Source organism: Petromyzon marinus, unplaced genomic scaffold, assembly GCF_048934315.1.
Source record: "Petromyzon marinus isolate PM22_M1 ecotype Great Lakes invasive population unplaced genomic scaffold, UKy_Petmar_22M1.pri1.0 PM_G_Scaffold_47, whole genome shotgun sequence".
In the NCBI taxonomy this organism is placed as follows: Eukaryota; Metazoa; Chordata; class Hyperoartia; order Petromyzontiformes; family Petromyzontidae; genus Petromyzon; species Petromyzon marinus.
In genome coordinates this window covers 1309623-1325644 of record NW_027422999.1, presented here as the reverse complement: position 1 = coordinate 1325644, position 16022 = coordinate 1309623, and the positions used below count along the sequence as shown (strand labels likewise).

Below are 16022 nucleotides of genomic sequence, written 5' to 3'. Positions count from 1 at the left end.
AGACAGATCACCCGTGTCTGTGCAGAGCGCGTCCAACCATCTCTCATCCGATTCGGAAGGAGGTAGGACCTGCGGCGTGGCATGCACGTGTCCCGCGACTCCGGTCCCCAACGGCACCGGGGTCGCGTGAGCGAGCACAGTTCCTTGCGGAATGACGGTTGTGGACAATCCGACATTCAAAACCTGCAAGAACGGCTCCCTGTCGGCTGCTACGAGGGTCTGTGCAGCCACCAAATCTAACCCCTTAGCAGCTGCGTTTGAAGGCCCCAGCAAAATGCCATGTGCCGAGGCCTCCGGGGCTAGCGGTTTTTTAAGTTGCAAGGGCACGAGCATTTGTGTCACTGGCGGAATGCGGACTGTGCTCGCAACAAACGCCTGCACCGAGGCACTAGCCATGCGCAGATGTGAGGGTGTGGGCAAGAACGCCATCCGTCGACCCGACGGGAGTTCGATGCAGCCTTGATCTACAAGGATCTTAATAGGCATTTTCGTGAGAAAATCAGTGCCTAACAAACACGGCACGGCGAGGGAAGAAGAGACCAAAATAGGCCCTGCTAATTTAATGTCTCCAATGGAAATTTGCGCCCGAATTTGCCCAATAATGCCAAGTGAACTGCCATTAGCGGCGAAACACAGGATAGAAACCCGTTCCAAGGGGCGGCATCGTACGGGCAGTATATTGTAAATCAGATCCGAAATGATCGTAGCCGACGCACCAGTATCGACCAACACGCGAAATTCCACACCCTCGATTGATCCGACAACCACGGACGAACCTGCCGTCGCCGCGACTACCCTATGGGCCAACTCAGACCACTGCCCATGTCCGAGTGGCCGCGAACAAACGCCAGAATACCCCCCATCACACGCCGAATCGCGAGCCCTTCTTATGGTGCGTTGCAGTGTGTATGGTGTGAATGAGGGCCGAGCGTGAGAGGCGTCGCGACTTGCCTGGTTTTGCCGCGATGCCGTGGACGTCCTGTAGTCCTGGCCCCGGGATGCGGAGGGGCGTCGTTGAGGCGCACGGCAGTCAGAGGAGATGTGGCCTCGTCGGCCACAGTTGAAGCACGTCACGTCGCCGCGTGGAGCAGGCCGTCCCCGCTGCTGGTCGTTGCGGCGACCAGCGTGGTCGGACGATCGCCGGCCCGTTGACCTGGTCGCCATGAAGGCCCGGTCGGGGGAGAACTCGGCGTCCCTGCTGGCAGGCTCCGACGTCGAAGCCGAGGCGGCGATGGTCGATTCCGTGTGGAGCAGCAGATGTGCGTGGATGCACCGAGCGGCTCGTAGCGAGCACATACTGTCGTCGTCCACCGCTTGGATGACGATGCGCAGCTCGCGCGCCAGCTCCAGCATCTTCTGGAGAACGATGGCATCGATGGCCTCGTCGTCCATGCGAGGGTAACCCGCTCTTGCCATCGCCAGTAGAGCGGTCCGGAATGCCAACGGAGACTCTTTAGGGCGGCGTCGCCTGTCGTAAAATCGGCTGCGGACGTCGGATGGAGGCCCGTACACGTCGGACATCCGTCGGAGGGCCGATTGAAGAGTCGCCCTTTGTTGCCTGGGGATGGTGAGGAGCGAGGCGAGAGCGTCGTCATCCAAAGTGGCCGGTAGTGCTCGGAGCGCCTGTGCGTCCGACCAGCCCACCATCTCTTGGTGGCTCAGGAAGCGACGCTGGAACGCCGCCCAGTCGCCCCCTTCAGATGTGAATTCTCGGAAGATGGGCAGGCGTTGTTGGAGGGCGGACGTCGTCTCCCCCTCAGCTTGTACCGTCTCGAGCCGGAGATCGGCGATTTCCCGGCCGATAGAGTCTACTGTACCGTGTCGGTACAGTGATGACGCGGCGTCCGCTGAGGAACTTGAATCCACACGTCGCGTGCTGATGACGTTGCGGGTTGTGATTGGCCCCCCGCGTTCCCAGGATGCCCCTGGCTTCCACTTCCGGCGGAATCACGTGGTTCCCCGGCGGGAAAATCAAAATGTCTGCCCCGGCCGATGGCGGGAACGTCCGCCGGCGGCTGACTCGGCCCGCCCGCAACCTCCAAGTTGATCTCTTCGAGAATGGAGGCCGCGGTGTGTAGGAGTTGAGCGAGACGGCCGTGTGCTGCCCTGAGTCCGTCCCCCATGGCAGGGGGAGCAACCGGCTGCTCAACCGGTGGCTGGGCGGCCGTCAACACGGCAGCGTTTTCAGCGGAGCTGGCGGTGCTTGGAGGTGAGACAGCGTTATCTTCGTTCTGGCTCCGCGCGTGGGCTGAACTTCTGGTTTCCATTTCCAACCACTTCTGACTCCAGTTGTAGTGTTGTAAGGACGAGCAGACTTCTTTAGGAGGCACACTCTGTTTATTGTATTATTTCCTTATACAACGCTTAACACACACAGAGGGATATTCGGTCCCCTCACCCGATACCCTAGGGAGGTACAGCCTCCGAACCTGGCGGGACTCACACGTCTACCGCTAACCTCCTTGATACCTAAGGAGGTACAACCTCCGGACTTGGCGGGACTCACACGTCTACCGCTATCCTAGTCCTCCGGCTAGGACCTAGGGGAGGCTATCTGACCCACCGCTGGCCCGGTGGGTCCTGACCACTGGGTATGCCGAGCCTTAGCCCTTAGAAGGGCTGGGAGGCTGGTCCAGGGTCCTAGCTAGGCTTCAGCCCAGTCTTCTGTCTTCGTGCAGGGAGAGAACTCCCCGAGGTCCGTTGGGTCACCCGTCTTATACCCCTTCGTGGCCAGGCAGAACCAATCACACATTCCCACGTGGAACTGTCTGATTGGTTCGCCCCAAACCCTGGCCACGATCCGTTTCACCTCGACTGACCCCAACCGTTGTACCCAGGGGTAATGCTGCACCGCCCTGGTGGCAACGCAGGTTACGCAACAGCGCGTAGTTAACACCTCTACACATGTTAAAGACGCACTACGACAGAATGGCTACAATAATGCTCAAATCAACAGAGCACTGAATGCCAAATCACGATCGCAAAGCAATACTGCTGAAAGCGATCAGATTGTTAAAACAATAAAAATTCCATATATCTCAGGAGTAACTGACAAATTAGCCCGTGTTTTGCAAAAGCAAAACATTACAGTAAGATTTGGTACAGTACACAAAATTCAAAAACTAGTATCTTGCACTAAAGACGCATTACCTAAATTATCAACAGAAGGTGTATATCGGATTGTTTATGTAGCAGATGCTATATTGGACAGACGGGACGTAACATCAGCGTAAGACTAAAAGAACATCAGAGAAATATTAAATTATCTCAAACACAACTGTCGGCAGTGGCAGAACATGCTTGTCAACAAGGACACTCAATTCATTTTGATAACGTTGAAGTGTTGTGTAAAACTAATTATTACTGGCAAAGACTAATTAGAGAATCCATTGAAATTGAGAGGAATAAAAATAACTTTAATCGCTCTAAAAGCTACAGGCTTAGTGCGGCCTGGAAGCGTATTATTAAATAATACATATTACAATTCCTTATAGGGGAAACACATACTAATTAACGGATTACTAACATAGCATATAATCACTAACACATTACAACTAATTACTAATCTACAACTCATTACTAATCATAACCATTGACTGATTACTATTCGATTATATAATTACAATACCCCCCCCTCCGCCTCAAATCACTGCACCTGATATGAGTTAAATGATGACGTCACCCTGCTGCTGCTCTATTTAAGACCGGGAGCAAGTGGAGAGGGCTTTACCATTCTGGCGAATTGCCCGATGATGCTGGATGTAATTACCAGCGAAACGTCACACTACTCAAACTGTAAATGTTGTGGATTCACTCTTTAACACACCGGTGGGCTAAAGTAGTGAACTATTTGTCTTTTGTCAACGTGACACTTTTTTTGCTGATTGGCCGTGTCGGGTGGTGGAGGGTTACGACACATTTATAAATAACGCGATCTAACCCAAAAACCTTTATTATGAATATTGGTCGCGAAAGCCTACGTGTTAAACTTTATAAACTCGAAAAATGACAATGAACTTAAAGAGAAACCCAAGAAACTGTGTCCTAACTTTTGGACCGCCTTGTATAATAATCATTACCCCTCACCCCCTGTACACCCCCCCACCCTCCGCAGTACCCCTCCTCACTCATCCACTCACTCACCGAGTCACTCACACATTCACCCACCCATTTACTCACCCACTCACTCAGCCACTCACCCAATCACTCACCTGCTGGCTCACCCACTCACTCACCCACTCACTTGCTCACTGACTCGCCCACTCACTCAACCACTCACCCACCCACACACTCACCCAACCACTCATACACTCACTCGTCCAGTCGCTCACATACTCATCTACCCCACTCACCCACCCACACACTCACCCAGTCGCTCACTCACTCACACACTCACCCATTCGCTCACACACCCACCCACTCACTCACCCAGTCGCACACACAATCACTCACACACCCACTCACTCACCCAGTTGCTCACCCAGTTGCTCACTCACTCACACAGTCACCCACCCACTCATCCACCCACACACTCACCTAGTCGCTCACCTAGTTGCTCACACACTCACCTCACACACTCACTCACTCACCCACTCACCCACACACTCACTCACCCAGTCGCTCACACACTCACCACCCACTCACCCACCCACTCACCCAATCACTCACCCACCCACTCACCCAGTCGCCAACACACTCACCTCACACACTCACTCACCCAGTTGCTCACCCAGTTGCTCACTCACTCACACAGTCACCCACCTACTCATCCACCTACACACTCACCTAGTCGCTCACCCAGTCGCTCACACACTCACCTCACACACTCACTCACTCACCCACTCACCTACACACTCACTCAGCCAGTCGCTCACACACTCACCACCCACTCACCCACCCACTCACCCAGTCGCCCACACACTCACCTCACACACTCACTCATTCACCCACTCACTCACTCACCCACCCACACACTCACTCACCCAGTCGCTCACACACTCACCTCACACACTCACTCACCCACTCACTCACCCACCCACACACTAACCCAGTCGCTCACACACTCACCACCCACTCACCCACCCACTCACCCAGTTGCCCACACGCTCACCCACTCACTCACCCACTCTCTCAGCCACTCACCCACTCACTCACCCGCTCGCTCACCCAGCCACTCACCCACTCACTCACCTGCTCGCTCACCCAGCCACTCACCCAGCCACTCACTCACAACAATCGCCACTAATTGGCGGTGACGTCACCACGACGCTTGTGCCAGGCTCACGTGGTTAGCGGTAATCAATTGAAGGTGGAGGGGTTAATTAATTGAAGGTGGAGAGGGGCTTAATTAATTAATTACTGCTAACCACGTGAGCCTGGCACATGCGTCGTGGTGACGTCACCGCCAATTAGTGACGATTGTTGTGAGTGGCTGGGTGTGTGGGCGACTGGGTGAGTGGGTGGATGTGTGTGGGCGGGTGAGTGAGTGGGTGGTGAGTGTCTGGGTGAGTGTCTGGGTGAGTGGGTGGGCGACTGGGTGAGTGGGTGGATGTGTGAGTGTCTGGGTGAGTGGGTGGGTGAGTGGGTAACCCCTCCACCTTCAATTAAGTAAATGAAGGTGGAGGGGTTACCAGCCCCTCCACCTTCAATTAATTAGCCACTATAGTGGTCGCAAATGCCCTGACAGAAGAGGCCGATTGGAATTGGCCCTCCACCCCACAGCACTGTCCGGCACCACGTGGAGGTAGGGAGTTGTTTTTGACAACAACAACAACCGCCATTCGCCACTAAGTGGCGGTGACGTCACCACGACGCTTGTGCCAGGCTATGTGCACCCTGAGGCCACGTGAAGTGTCGAACGCCCGCTGGCAGGTCACGGGGCAGACCCAGATGCCACGGGTCGACTGACTGAGATGAGTGGCTGATGCACCACCTGTGCCTCCTACTGCGCCAAACTCACCCACTCACCCAGACACTCACCCAGTCGCTCACCCACCCACTCACTCAGACACTCATACACTCACTCGTCCAGTCGCTCACATACTCATCTACACACTCACCCACCCCCTCACTCACCCAGTCGCACGCACACTCACACACCCACTCACTTACCCAGTTGCTCACCCAGTTGCTCACTCACACAGTCACCCACCCACTAATCCACCCACACACTCACCTAGTCGCTCACCCAGTCGCTCACACACTCACCTCACACACTCACTCACCCAGTCACTCACCCACCCACACACTCACTCACCCAGTCGCTCACACACTCACCACCCACTCACCCACACACTCACCACCCACTCACCCACCCACTCACCCAGTCGCCCACACGCTCACCCACCCACTCACCCACTCTCTCAGCCACTCACCCACTCACTCACCTGCTCGCTCACCCAGCCACTCACCCAGCCACTCACAACAACCGCCACTAATTGGCGGTGACGTCACCACGACGCTTGTGCCAGGGTCACGTGGTAAGCAGTAATTAATTGAAGGTGGAGATGGTTTAATTAATTAATGCTAACCACGTGAGCCTGGCACAAGCGTCGTGGTGACGTCACCGCCAATTAGTGGCGGTTGTTGTGAGTGGCTGGGTGAGTGGGCGGGTGGGTGAGTGGGTGGCTGACTGCCGGGAGATCCGTCTCTGCATGTTCCATCCGAGCCGGATCCCGTTTCCAGGCCCTTCGCCTTCGGGTAGTAGGTCTCCATTTCTTAAGCTTTGCTCCGTGTGCGTCTCTCTCTCTCTCTCAATGCCCCTCCTTCCTAAGAGTGAAACGACTTCCCGTCCTTTAGCCGGCGCGGCGCGTCCATAATGAACACCGCATGCAGTGGGCCCGCCTATTTATGTTTTCTGCACCCTCACGGAACCCCCTCCTCCACCTCCCCCTTCACCCCCACGGATCAACAGCAGCACGAACGACGTGACAGCTTAAATGCCCCTACGCGTATGACAAGACGGCCAGCGCGAACGATCACAGCGAGCGTGGTTTGCCACGTGCGCACGTGCGAAGAAGTTCAACGCCGCTCGAACCATTCAGCGCGCGCTGATCCTGTTTATCTCGGAGACCAACGAAGTTGATCATTGAGTCCTCTGAAGTGCGCCACGAGGGGGTTGCGTTCGGCGGCGCCTTTCCCTACATCGCACGGCGTTGCGACCATTTGGCCGACTGGTGCGGCTGCAGACATAAGCGACCCCACGACATCAACACCCACGTCTGGGTTATATTATTATTGTTGTTGTTATAGCGTTGCCACCTTGTCCTGGTTTTCTCCCATAATCGTGGCTGTGCTGGGAATCCAGTAAACTGTTCCCCCCGGGGAAAGTTAAAAGTCTAGTTTTTTTGTCAGTTACGTAAGATTACAACTACACGAGATGATGCATTAACACGTGGTTCCTCCCATTTTCAGCTCATACAACGTATTATTCTCACGATATGTTTAAGTGGTTTGTCCCTCAGAGATGGCAACCCAAATCATATAAGTAGAATGACTGTGGAAGAAGACGTCGCTATTTCATCGTATTCATTACTTCGCCCAGTGTTGGTGTGCGTGTGTGTGTATCTTTGTGTGTGTGTGTGCCTGCATCTGTGTCCCATGTAGTGTAGCAGTTAGTGCACTGCATCACGAACCCGGCTGCCCAAGTTCGATTCCCGCTCACGGCCAACACCGGTGACGATTATCTGAACCGGTCCTGGGTCTCCCCGAGGTCGACTCGGACTCAAATTAGTATCTGATGAGGTGTGTAAACATCGCCACTGCGGGGAGACAAAGGTGGCGACCGGGCGTGGTGCTGCCCACCCCCTCGCGTGCCACAGTGCCGGCCTTCATAGACGCTGGCTAGCAGCACTTGCCCCAACAGTCTGTTAATGCTATACGAGGGGACCTTTGTGTTTTTTTTGTGTCCCACATTACCTTCAGCCCGGTCGTGGGGCAGACGTCCTGGTAAGCAAACCGGGGCGAGGCTTTAGACTTGCCGATAGCCTAAGTGGACCCCGACCTCTCCTGCACAGCGAAGAAGAGTTGGGCCCCGTGTGTCGACTGAGTGGGGTCGTCAAGGACACGGGGGTCGTCTAACGTTGACCTCGTCTCAAGTAATCTCGGCCAAAAGTCGCCCCCCGCCTCTACCGCAAAAAAAAAAAGCTCTACCTTTGGGCGGTTTTTTTTCGCGTTCCCAGTTTCAGGTTGCAAGCGATGAATTTATAATCAGGAACTTTGTGGTAATGTAGAAACTCGTGGCCGATTGTTACGGCTGCCGCTGTGGTGCTCACCTCCGTTGAGTCAGCGGTGAACACTCCCCATTCCCCATGGTGGGGAGTCAGTCCTCTCGAAGGCAACCCGCTATCTATAATGGGATCCTCGTTTTATTGTGCTTGCAGAGATGAGGGGCTAAATTGATCCCAGACTCGGGTGTGAACTCATCGCCTTGATTGTGAGATGGATTGTGAGTTGGATGCTCACTGCAGAAAAGCTGAGTGGACTTCATTCCTACCTCCCGGAAGAAGCTCTGATGAAGATATTGCCTCCGCATTCCAAATGTTCCAGGAAAGCACTTGGCCCATAAACAACTGATGCTGGCAAAGCAAAGATGGCATTTTCCAGCTACCGTATTAACCCACCAATTGGAGCCACACATGCCACCGTTTCATAAACATAACTCCTGTCCCACCGCCCGACCACCTTGCGACACATTGTTCCGCACATCCGATCAGCACAGTTGGCTACGTACGGTGCGAAAGTTCAACATATATGATTATTTTAATGGCTTAGTTGCCTATCACTTCACATCATTAGCCCCAAAGTTTCGCTACTCAGTAATATACGTACAGTGAGGGAAAAAAGTATTTGATCCCCTGCTGATTTTGTACGTTTGCCCACTGACAAAGAAATGATCAGTCTCTAATTTTAATGGTAGGTTTATTTGAACAGTGAGAGACAGAATAACAACAACAAAATCCAGAAAAACGCATGTCAAAAATGTTATAAATTGATTTGCATTTTAATGAGGGAATAAGCATTTGACCCCCTCTCAATCAGAAAGATTCCTGGCTCCCAGGTGTCTTTTATACAGGTAACGAGCTGAGATTAGGAGCACACTCTTAAAGGGAGTGCTCCTAATCTCAGCTTGTTACCTGTATAAAAGACACCTGTCCTAATGTGAATCCATTTCATTAGAACAAATCACTATAATTCCCATGTTATCGAAAATGTATTCGATTACATTTTCCACTCACGACCAACGTCAATTCCAATGCAGTCCCAATAGGGATCGATGCCATCGGCTTCATTTTTGACCACTATCAATTCGCATTTGTTATCCCCATAGAATCGATCCGAGTTTTAATTTAACCTTGAATCGATTTTCTCAGCACATGGCTTGGGTGAGGAGAACGCGTGGCTGCGTGTGGGGTTCATGGCGATGTCGAAACTCTACAAACTTGGCCTACTCTTCTCCTTCATCCTGCCTCTCCTCCTCCACCACCACCACCTCGTCACGTGCAGCAGCCACGGTGAACAGAGCCGGAGGTGATCGATAAATCGGGTGCCAGTTTGTGTGATTGTGGGGGGAGCGGTGGTGCAGTGGTTAGCGCACTGTGTGTGAGTGAGTGTGTGGGGAGTGGTGGTGCAGTGGTTAGCGCAGGGGGAGTGGTGGTGCAGTGGTTAGCGCAGTGTGTGTGAGTGGTGGTGCAGTGGTTAGCGCACTGTGTGAGTGTGTGGGGAGTGGTGGTGCAGTGGTTAGCGCACTGTGTGTGTGGGGAGTGGTGGTGCAGTGGTTAGCGCACTGTGTGTGAAGGGGAAGTGGTGGTGCAGTGGTTAGCGAACTGTGTGATTGTGTGGGGAGTGGTGGTGCAGTGGTTAGCGCACTGTGTGTGTGAAGGGGGAGTGGTGGGGCAGTGGTTAGCGCACTGTGTGTGTGTTTGGGGAGTGGTGGTGCAGTGGTTAGCGCACTGTGTGGGTGGGAAGTGGTGGTGCAGTGGTTAGCGCAGTGTATGTGTGTGGGGAGTGGTGGTGCAGTGGTTAGCACACTGTGTGTGTGAGTGTGTGGGAAGTGGTGGTGCAGTGGTTAGCGCACTGTGTGTGGGGAGTGGTGGTGCAGTGGTTAGCACACAGTGTGTGTGAGTGTGGGGAGTGGTGGTGCAGTGGTTAGCGCACTGTGTGTGTGGGTCTTTGTGTGGTCTTCCCACCCAGCCCCTCGTGTGGGTGTTGAAACGGACGGCCAGGTCACGGCGGTCGTCGGCCAGAAGGTGGCGGTGCTGCGCTGCGTCCTGTGGGGTGCGGCCGTGGTGGTGGTGCAGGCCAACTGGCTGAAGGCCTCCCGTGACGACGTCTGGGCGGGGGCCAATTTGGCCGCGCTCAGCCCGCTGCACGGCACGGCGTACTCCAACTCGTCCCTCGCGGGCCGACTGCGGTTCCGCAGTGGGGGGCCGCCCGGCGACGTCTCGCTGGAGCTGCTGGACGTGCGTCATGGCGACGGGGGCCTCTTCCTCTGTCGTGTGGCCACCTTCCCCCACGGCAACTTCGAGGGGAGGGTCAACCTCTCTGTCATCGGTGAGAATTGGCACTGCCCCACACAGAGACCCATAGACTCATCACACAGAGACCCATAGACTACTCACACAGAGACCCATAGACTCACCACACAGAGACCCATAGACTCATCACACAGACACCCATAGACTACTCACACAGAGACCCATAGACTCATCACACAGAGACCCATCGACTCATCACACAGACACCCATAGACTCATCACACAGAGACCCATCGACTCATCACACAGACACCCATAGACTACTCACACAGACACTCATAGACTACTCACACAGAGACCCATAGACTATTCACACAGAGACCCATAGACTACTCACACAGAGGCCCATAGACTCATCACACAGAGACCCATCGACTCATCACACAGACACCCATAGACTACTCACACAGACACTCATAGACTACTCACACAGAGACCCATAGACTACTCACACAGAGACTCAGACTACTCACACAGACACCCATAGACTACTCACACAGATACCCATAGACTACTCACACAGAGACCCATAGACTACTCACACAGAGACCCATAGACTCATCACACAGACACCCATCGACTCATCACACAGACACCCATAGACTACTCACACAGAGACCCACATAGACTACTCACACAGAGACCCATAGACTACTCACACAGAGACCCATAGACTCATCACACAGACACCCATCGACTCATCACACAGACACCCATAGACTACTCACACAGAGACCCATAGACTACTCACACAGAGACCCATAGACTACTCACACAGAGACCCATAGACTCATCACACAGAGACCCATAGACTACTCACACAGACACCCATAGACTACTCACACAGAGACCCATAGACTACTCACACAGAGACCCATAGACTACTCACACAGAGACCCATATACTCATCACACAGAGACCCATAGACTACTCACACAGAGACCCATATACTCATCACACAGAGACCCATCGACTCATCACACAGACACCCATAGACTCATCACACAGAGACCCATAGACTACGCACACAGAGACCCATAGACTCATCACACAGAGACCCATCGACTCATCACACAGACACCCATAGACTCATCACACAGAGACTCATAGACTACTCACACAGACACCCATAGACTACTCACACAGAGACCCATAGACTACTCACACAGAGACTCATAGACTACTCACACAGACACCCATAGACTACTCACACAGAGACCCATAGACTACTCACACAGAGACCCATAGACTACTCACACAGACACCCATAGACTACTCACACAGAGACCCATAGACTACTCACACAGAGACTCATAGACTACTCACACAGACACCCATAGACTACTCACACAGAGACCCATAGACTACTCACACAGAGACCCATAGACTACTCACACAGAGATCCATAGACTCATCACACAGAGACCCATCGACTCATCGCACAGACACCCATAGACTCATCACACAGAGACGCATAGACTACTCACACAGACACCCATAGACTACTCACACAGAGACCCATAGACTACTCACACAGAGACCCATAGACTACTCACACAGAGACCCATAGACTACTCACACAGACCCCCATAGACTACTCACACAGACACCCATAGACTACTCACACAGGGACCCATAGACTCATCACACAGAGACCCATCGACTCATCACACAGACACCCATAGACTCATCACACAGAGACCCATAGACTACTCACACAGACACCCATAGACTACTCACACAGAGACCCATAGACTCATCACACAGAGACCCATAGACTCATCACTACTCACACAGACACCCATAGATTACTCACACAGAGACCCATAGACTCATCACACAGACACCCATAGACTACTCACACAGAGACCCATAGACTACTCACATAGAGACCCATAGACTCATCACACAGACACCCATAGTCTACTCAGACAGAAACCCATAGACTCACACAGAGACCAAAAGCTCGTTATCTTCTGCAGATGTAGATGCCACTGGTTCTTCACGCTCTGCAGATGTAGATGCCACTGGTTCTTCACGTTCTGCAGATGTAGATGCCACTGGTTCTTCACGTTCTGCAGATGTAGATGTCACTGGTTCTTCACCTTCTATAGATGTAGATGCCACTGCTTCTTCATGTTCTACAGATGTAGATGCCACTGGTTCTTCACGTTCTCTTCACATTCCACAGATGTAGATGCCACTGGTTCTTCACATTCTACAGATGTAGATCCCATTGTTTCTTCATGTTCTACAGATGTAGATGCAACTCGTTCTTCATAATCTGTAGATGTAGATGCCACCAGTTTTTCATATTCTGTAGATGCCACTTGTCCTTCTCGTTTTGCAGATGTAGATGCCACTGGTTCTTCACGTTCTACAGATGTAGATGCCACTGGTTCTTCACGTTCTACAGATGTAGATGCCACTGGTTCTTCTCGTTTTGCAGATGTAGATGCCACTGTTTCTTCACGTTCTGCAGATGTAGATGCCATTGGTTCTTCTCGTTTTGCAGATGTAGATGCCACTGGTTCTTCACCTTCTGGAGATGTAGATGCCACTGGTTCTTTACGTTCTGCAGATGTACATGCCACTGGTTTTTCGTATTCTGTTGATGTTAATGTCACTGGTTCTTCTCGTTTTGCAGATGTAGATGTCACTGGTTCTTCACCTTCTGGAGATGTAGATGCCACTGCTTCTTCACTTTCTGGAGATGTAGATGCCACTGGTTCTTCACGTTCTACAGATGTAGATGCCACTGGTTCTTCACGTTCTACAGATGTAGATGCCACTGGTTCTTCACGTTCTACAGATGTAGACGCCACCACCGCCGTCTGTTGCACGCCAGTTGAACTCACGACTTTCGGTCCGAACAGGCAACTCGACACACAAACAGGTTTGTTCGCATCTCTGAATGTTGCATGCGTGTGTGTCCTAGTATGTGTGTGTGTGCAACCATGTGTGTTGGTGCGTGTCTGTCCGTGTGCGTGTGCATGCAAGTGTGTCCGTGTGCATGCATATCAGTCCGTGTGCGTGTGTGTGTGCCTGTCCGTGTGCGTGTCCCTGTTCTGGCCACCCATCCCCTCGTTTGTCACAATCAAGGCCTTCATAGTTGCTGATACTCGCTAGCGGCACCTGCCCCAACAGTCTGCTAGGGCTTTTACGGGGGAACTTTGTCTCTGTCTGTCCTTCATCTCACTCCCTCAACCCGCAACGCCTGGGTGCAAGCAGCACGAGCCTTAAAGTGCACCTAGCCTGGCGCGTGTTGTCATTGCGGTGGTTGTTGTCGCGATGGTTGTTGTCGTCGTGCTACAGCAGCACGCTAACGCCACGCGGGGGATCGTTGTGCCACGCAGAGAAGGCGGCGGAGACGGCGGCGGCGGGCTGGGCCAGCTGGGCCATTCCGGCCGCAATCCTCGCCGTGTCCCTCGCCCTGGCAGCCAATCTGCTGCTCTGCTGCCGCCGCCGCCGGCAGCGGTAGCGTCGTCACGAGCCCTGGGGCCCCACGTGAGTCGCTCGCTTCTCTCGGACGTCGGGCGGACGTTGGCGGTGCCTGCGGGGTTACCTGTGTGACGACCTGCCGCTGTGCCCCCCCCACCACCCCCCCCGCTACCTCACCACCCCCCCCCCCCGCTACCCCCCCACCACCCCTCCACTACCCACATGCGTGCAGGGAGGAACCCCCCACTCTCCCCAAGCCACCGCGGAGAAACGCGGAGGACGACCTTGGCTACGTGAGTGGCACACCGCCCGCGCACAGAGGCCCATTCCATCCGTGTCTCTCTCCGTATTCTGTGTAGTGTATAGTGTAGTGTATAGTGTAGTGTATAGTAGTGTAGTGTATACAGTGAGGGAAAAAAGTATTTGATCCCCTGCTGATTTTGTACGTTTGCCCACTGATAAAGAAATGATCAGTCTATAATTGAATGGTAGGTTTATTTGAACAGCGAGAGACAGAATAACAAAAAAAATCCAGAAAAGCGCATGTCAAAGATGTTATAAATTGATTTGCATTTTAATGAGGGAAATAGGTATTTGACCCCCTCTCAATCAGAAAGATTTCTGGCTCCCAGGTGTCTTTTATACAGGTAACGAGCTGAGATTAGGAGCACACTCTTAAAGGGAGCCATTGGTGGGCGGGCGAGCGGTGAGCAACTTCTGGCCACCCCAGGGGTGGGGGGGGGGGGGTGGAGTCGGTCACCGTCTCTCTTATTTATTCTGACCCGCGCAGGTTTTCAAAGACGAAGATGACGACGAGGAAGGGGAGGAAGATGTTTGAGAAGCGGCGCGGGGGGGGGGGGGGGGGTGCCCGAGGAGGGAGAGTGCTCCACCTTGCCGTGCTCCACCTTGCCGTGCTCCACCCTGCCGTGCTCCACCTTGCCGTGCTCCACCTTGCCGTGCTCCACCTTACCGTGCCTCCAGTTGCCGGGGTAACGCTGGGGATTGTCGCCGTGGGCGGCTTCACGAGCGGATGAACCCCCGCGTGCGACGATCTGGACTGTAGCGGAGACTGCAGGGATTCATCTTCTTTGTTCTTCCGGTAAAGTCACCACGTAGAAGGGAATTAATAAAAATAAAACATAACGTGATAAGATTCTCCCGACGTTTCGGCTGCTTGTGTTGTGGCCGAGACGTCGTGAGAATTTTATTATTTTATGTTTTATTTTTATTATTGTATTATTTCCCTTCTACGTGACTTCACCGAAAGAACCAAGAAGATTTGTTGTTGTTGTGTGATCCCAACAATCAGTGCCAAAGTTTGGCTTTTGACTTTTGTTTTTTTGGGGGGGGGGATTTTTTTTACGAAAGAGCTCTCTGTTACTGGACGCAGTTTTTTATTATTTTATTTTAGACTCGTGACGGTCTCTCACCTGCCAGTGCTTTCCCCCGGCATGTGCCGTTGGAAGGGAGGCGATTGGGCATGGTGCCAGGGAGCCAGGGAGAGGGGGGTGGGGGGGGGAGAATTTAAATTCGCCCTCGCGTGGCTGGGGGTCAACGAGCGGCGACATCGGCACGGTCCGTCACGACGTCCGGCACGAAGGGAGTTCCACATGTGCCGGCCGGCCGGCGGTTTATATTATTGTTTTATCGAGGCAACAAGCGGCGTCACGAGGCGCGTACAACGCCGTGAGCCTTCGTGCGCCCCGTCAGCGTCTCAGTTTTTTATTTCTCCCCGAACCCGGCCAGTTTCATCGGCCGCTCCCGCGATGCCGCGGTACTTTCATAGTTTGACGCTGTTGGTTTTCGGCGAACCGATATCAGCCGGGTTAGATTGTGTAAATAAATCAATGTACAAATGTGGCTGTCGCCTGATGAAGCTGGTTGTTGTGATTGCTGGCGAAATGTCACGGTATCCAGAGTGCAAATGTTGTTGCTTGGCTCGCTAACCCACCAGTGTGCTGTACTAGTGTACTACACTACACACTACACTACACACTATATATACTACACTATGTATACTACACTATACACTACACTATACACTAC

At 53.1% G+C, this 16022-nt stretch overlaps 2 protein-coding genes across 3 annotated transcripts in view; one reads left to right on the top strand and one right to left on the bottom strand.

Annotated features, from left to right (window-relative positions):
- Nucleotides 1-16022, bottom strand: part of LOC142917354 (uncharacterized) — a 661949-nt gene that overhangs the window by 29864 nt on the left and 616063 nt on the right. The gene's annotated exons all lie outside the window — the stretch shown is intronic.
- Nucleotides 6608-15836, top strand: LOC142917371 (uncharacterized). Of its 2 annotated transcripts, none has more exons than XM_076062011.1 (7): nucleotides 6608-6699; nucleotides 9372-9512; nucleotides 10192-10551; nucleotides 13183-13431; nucleotides 13892-14042; nucleotides 14209-14269; nucleotides 14767-15836. In XM_076062011.1, the coding sequence occupies exons 1-5, from the start codon at nucleotides 6654-6656 to the stop codon at nucleotides 14014-14016; spliced, it is 921 nt and encodes a 306-aa protein (XP_075918126.1). In that variant the 5' UTR covers nucleotides 6608-6653; the 3' UTR covers nucleotides 14017-14042; nucleotides 14209-14269; nucleotides 14767-15836. The 2 variants fall into 2 exon arrangements, with proteins under 2 accessions (XP_075918126.1, XP_075918127.1); XM_076062012.1 differs by having other exon boundaries at nucleotides 6616-6699; nucleotides 9372-9528.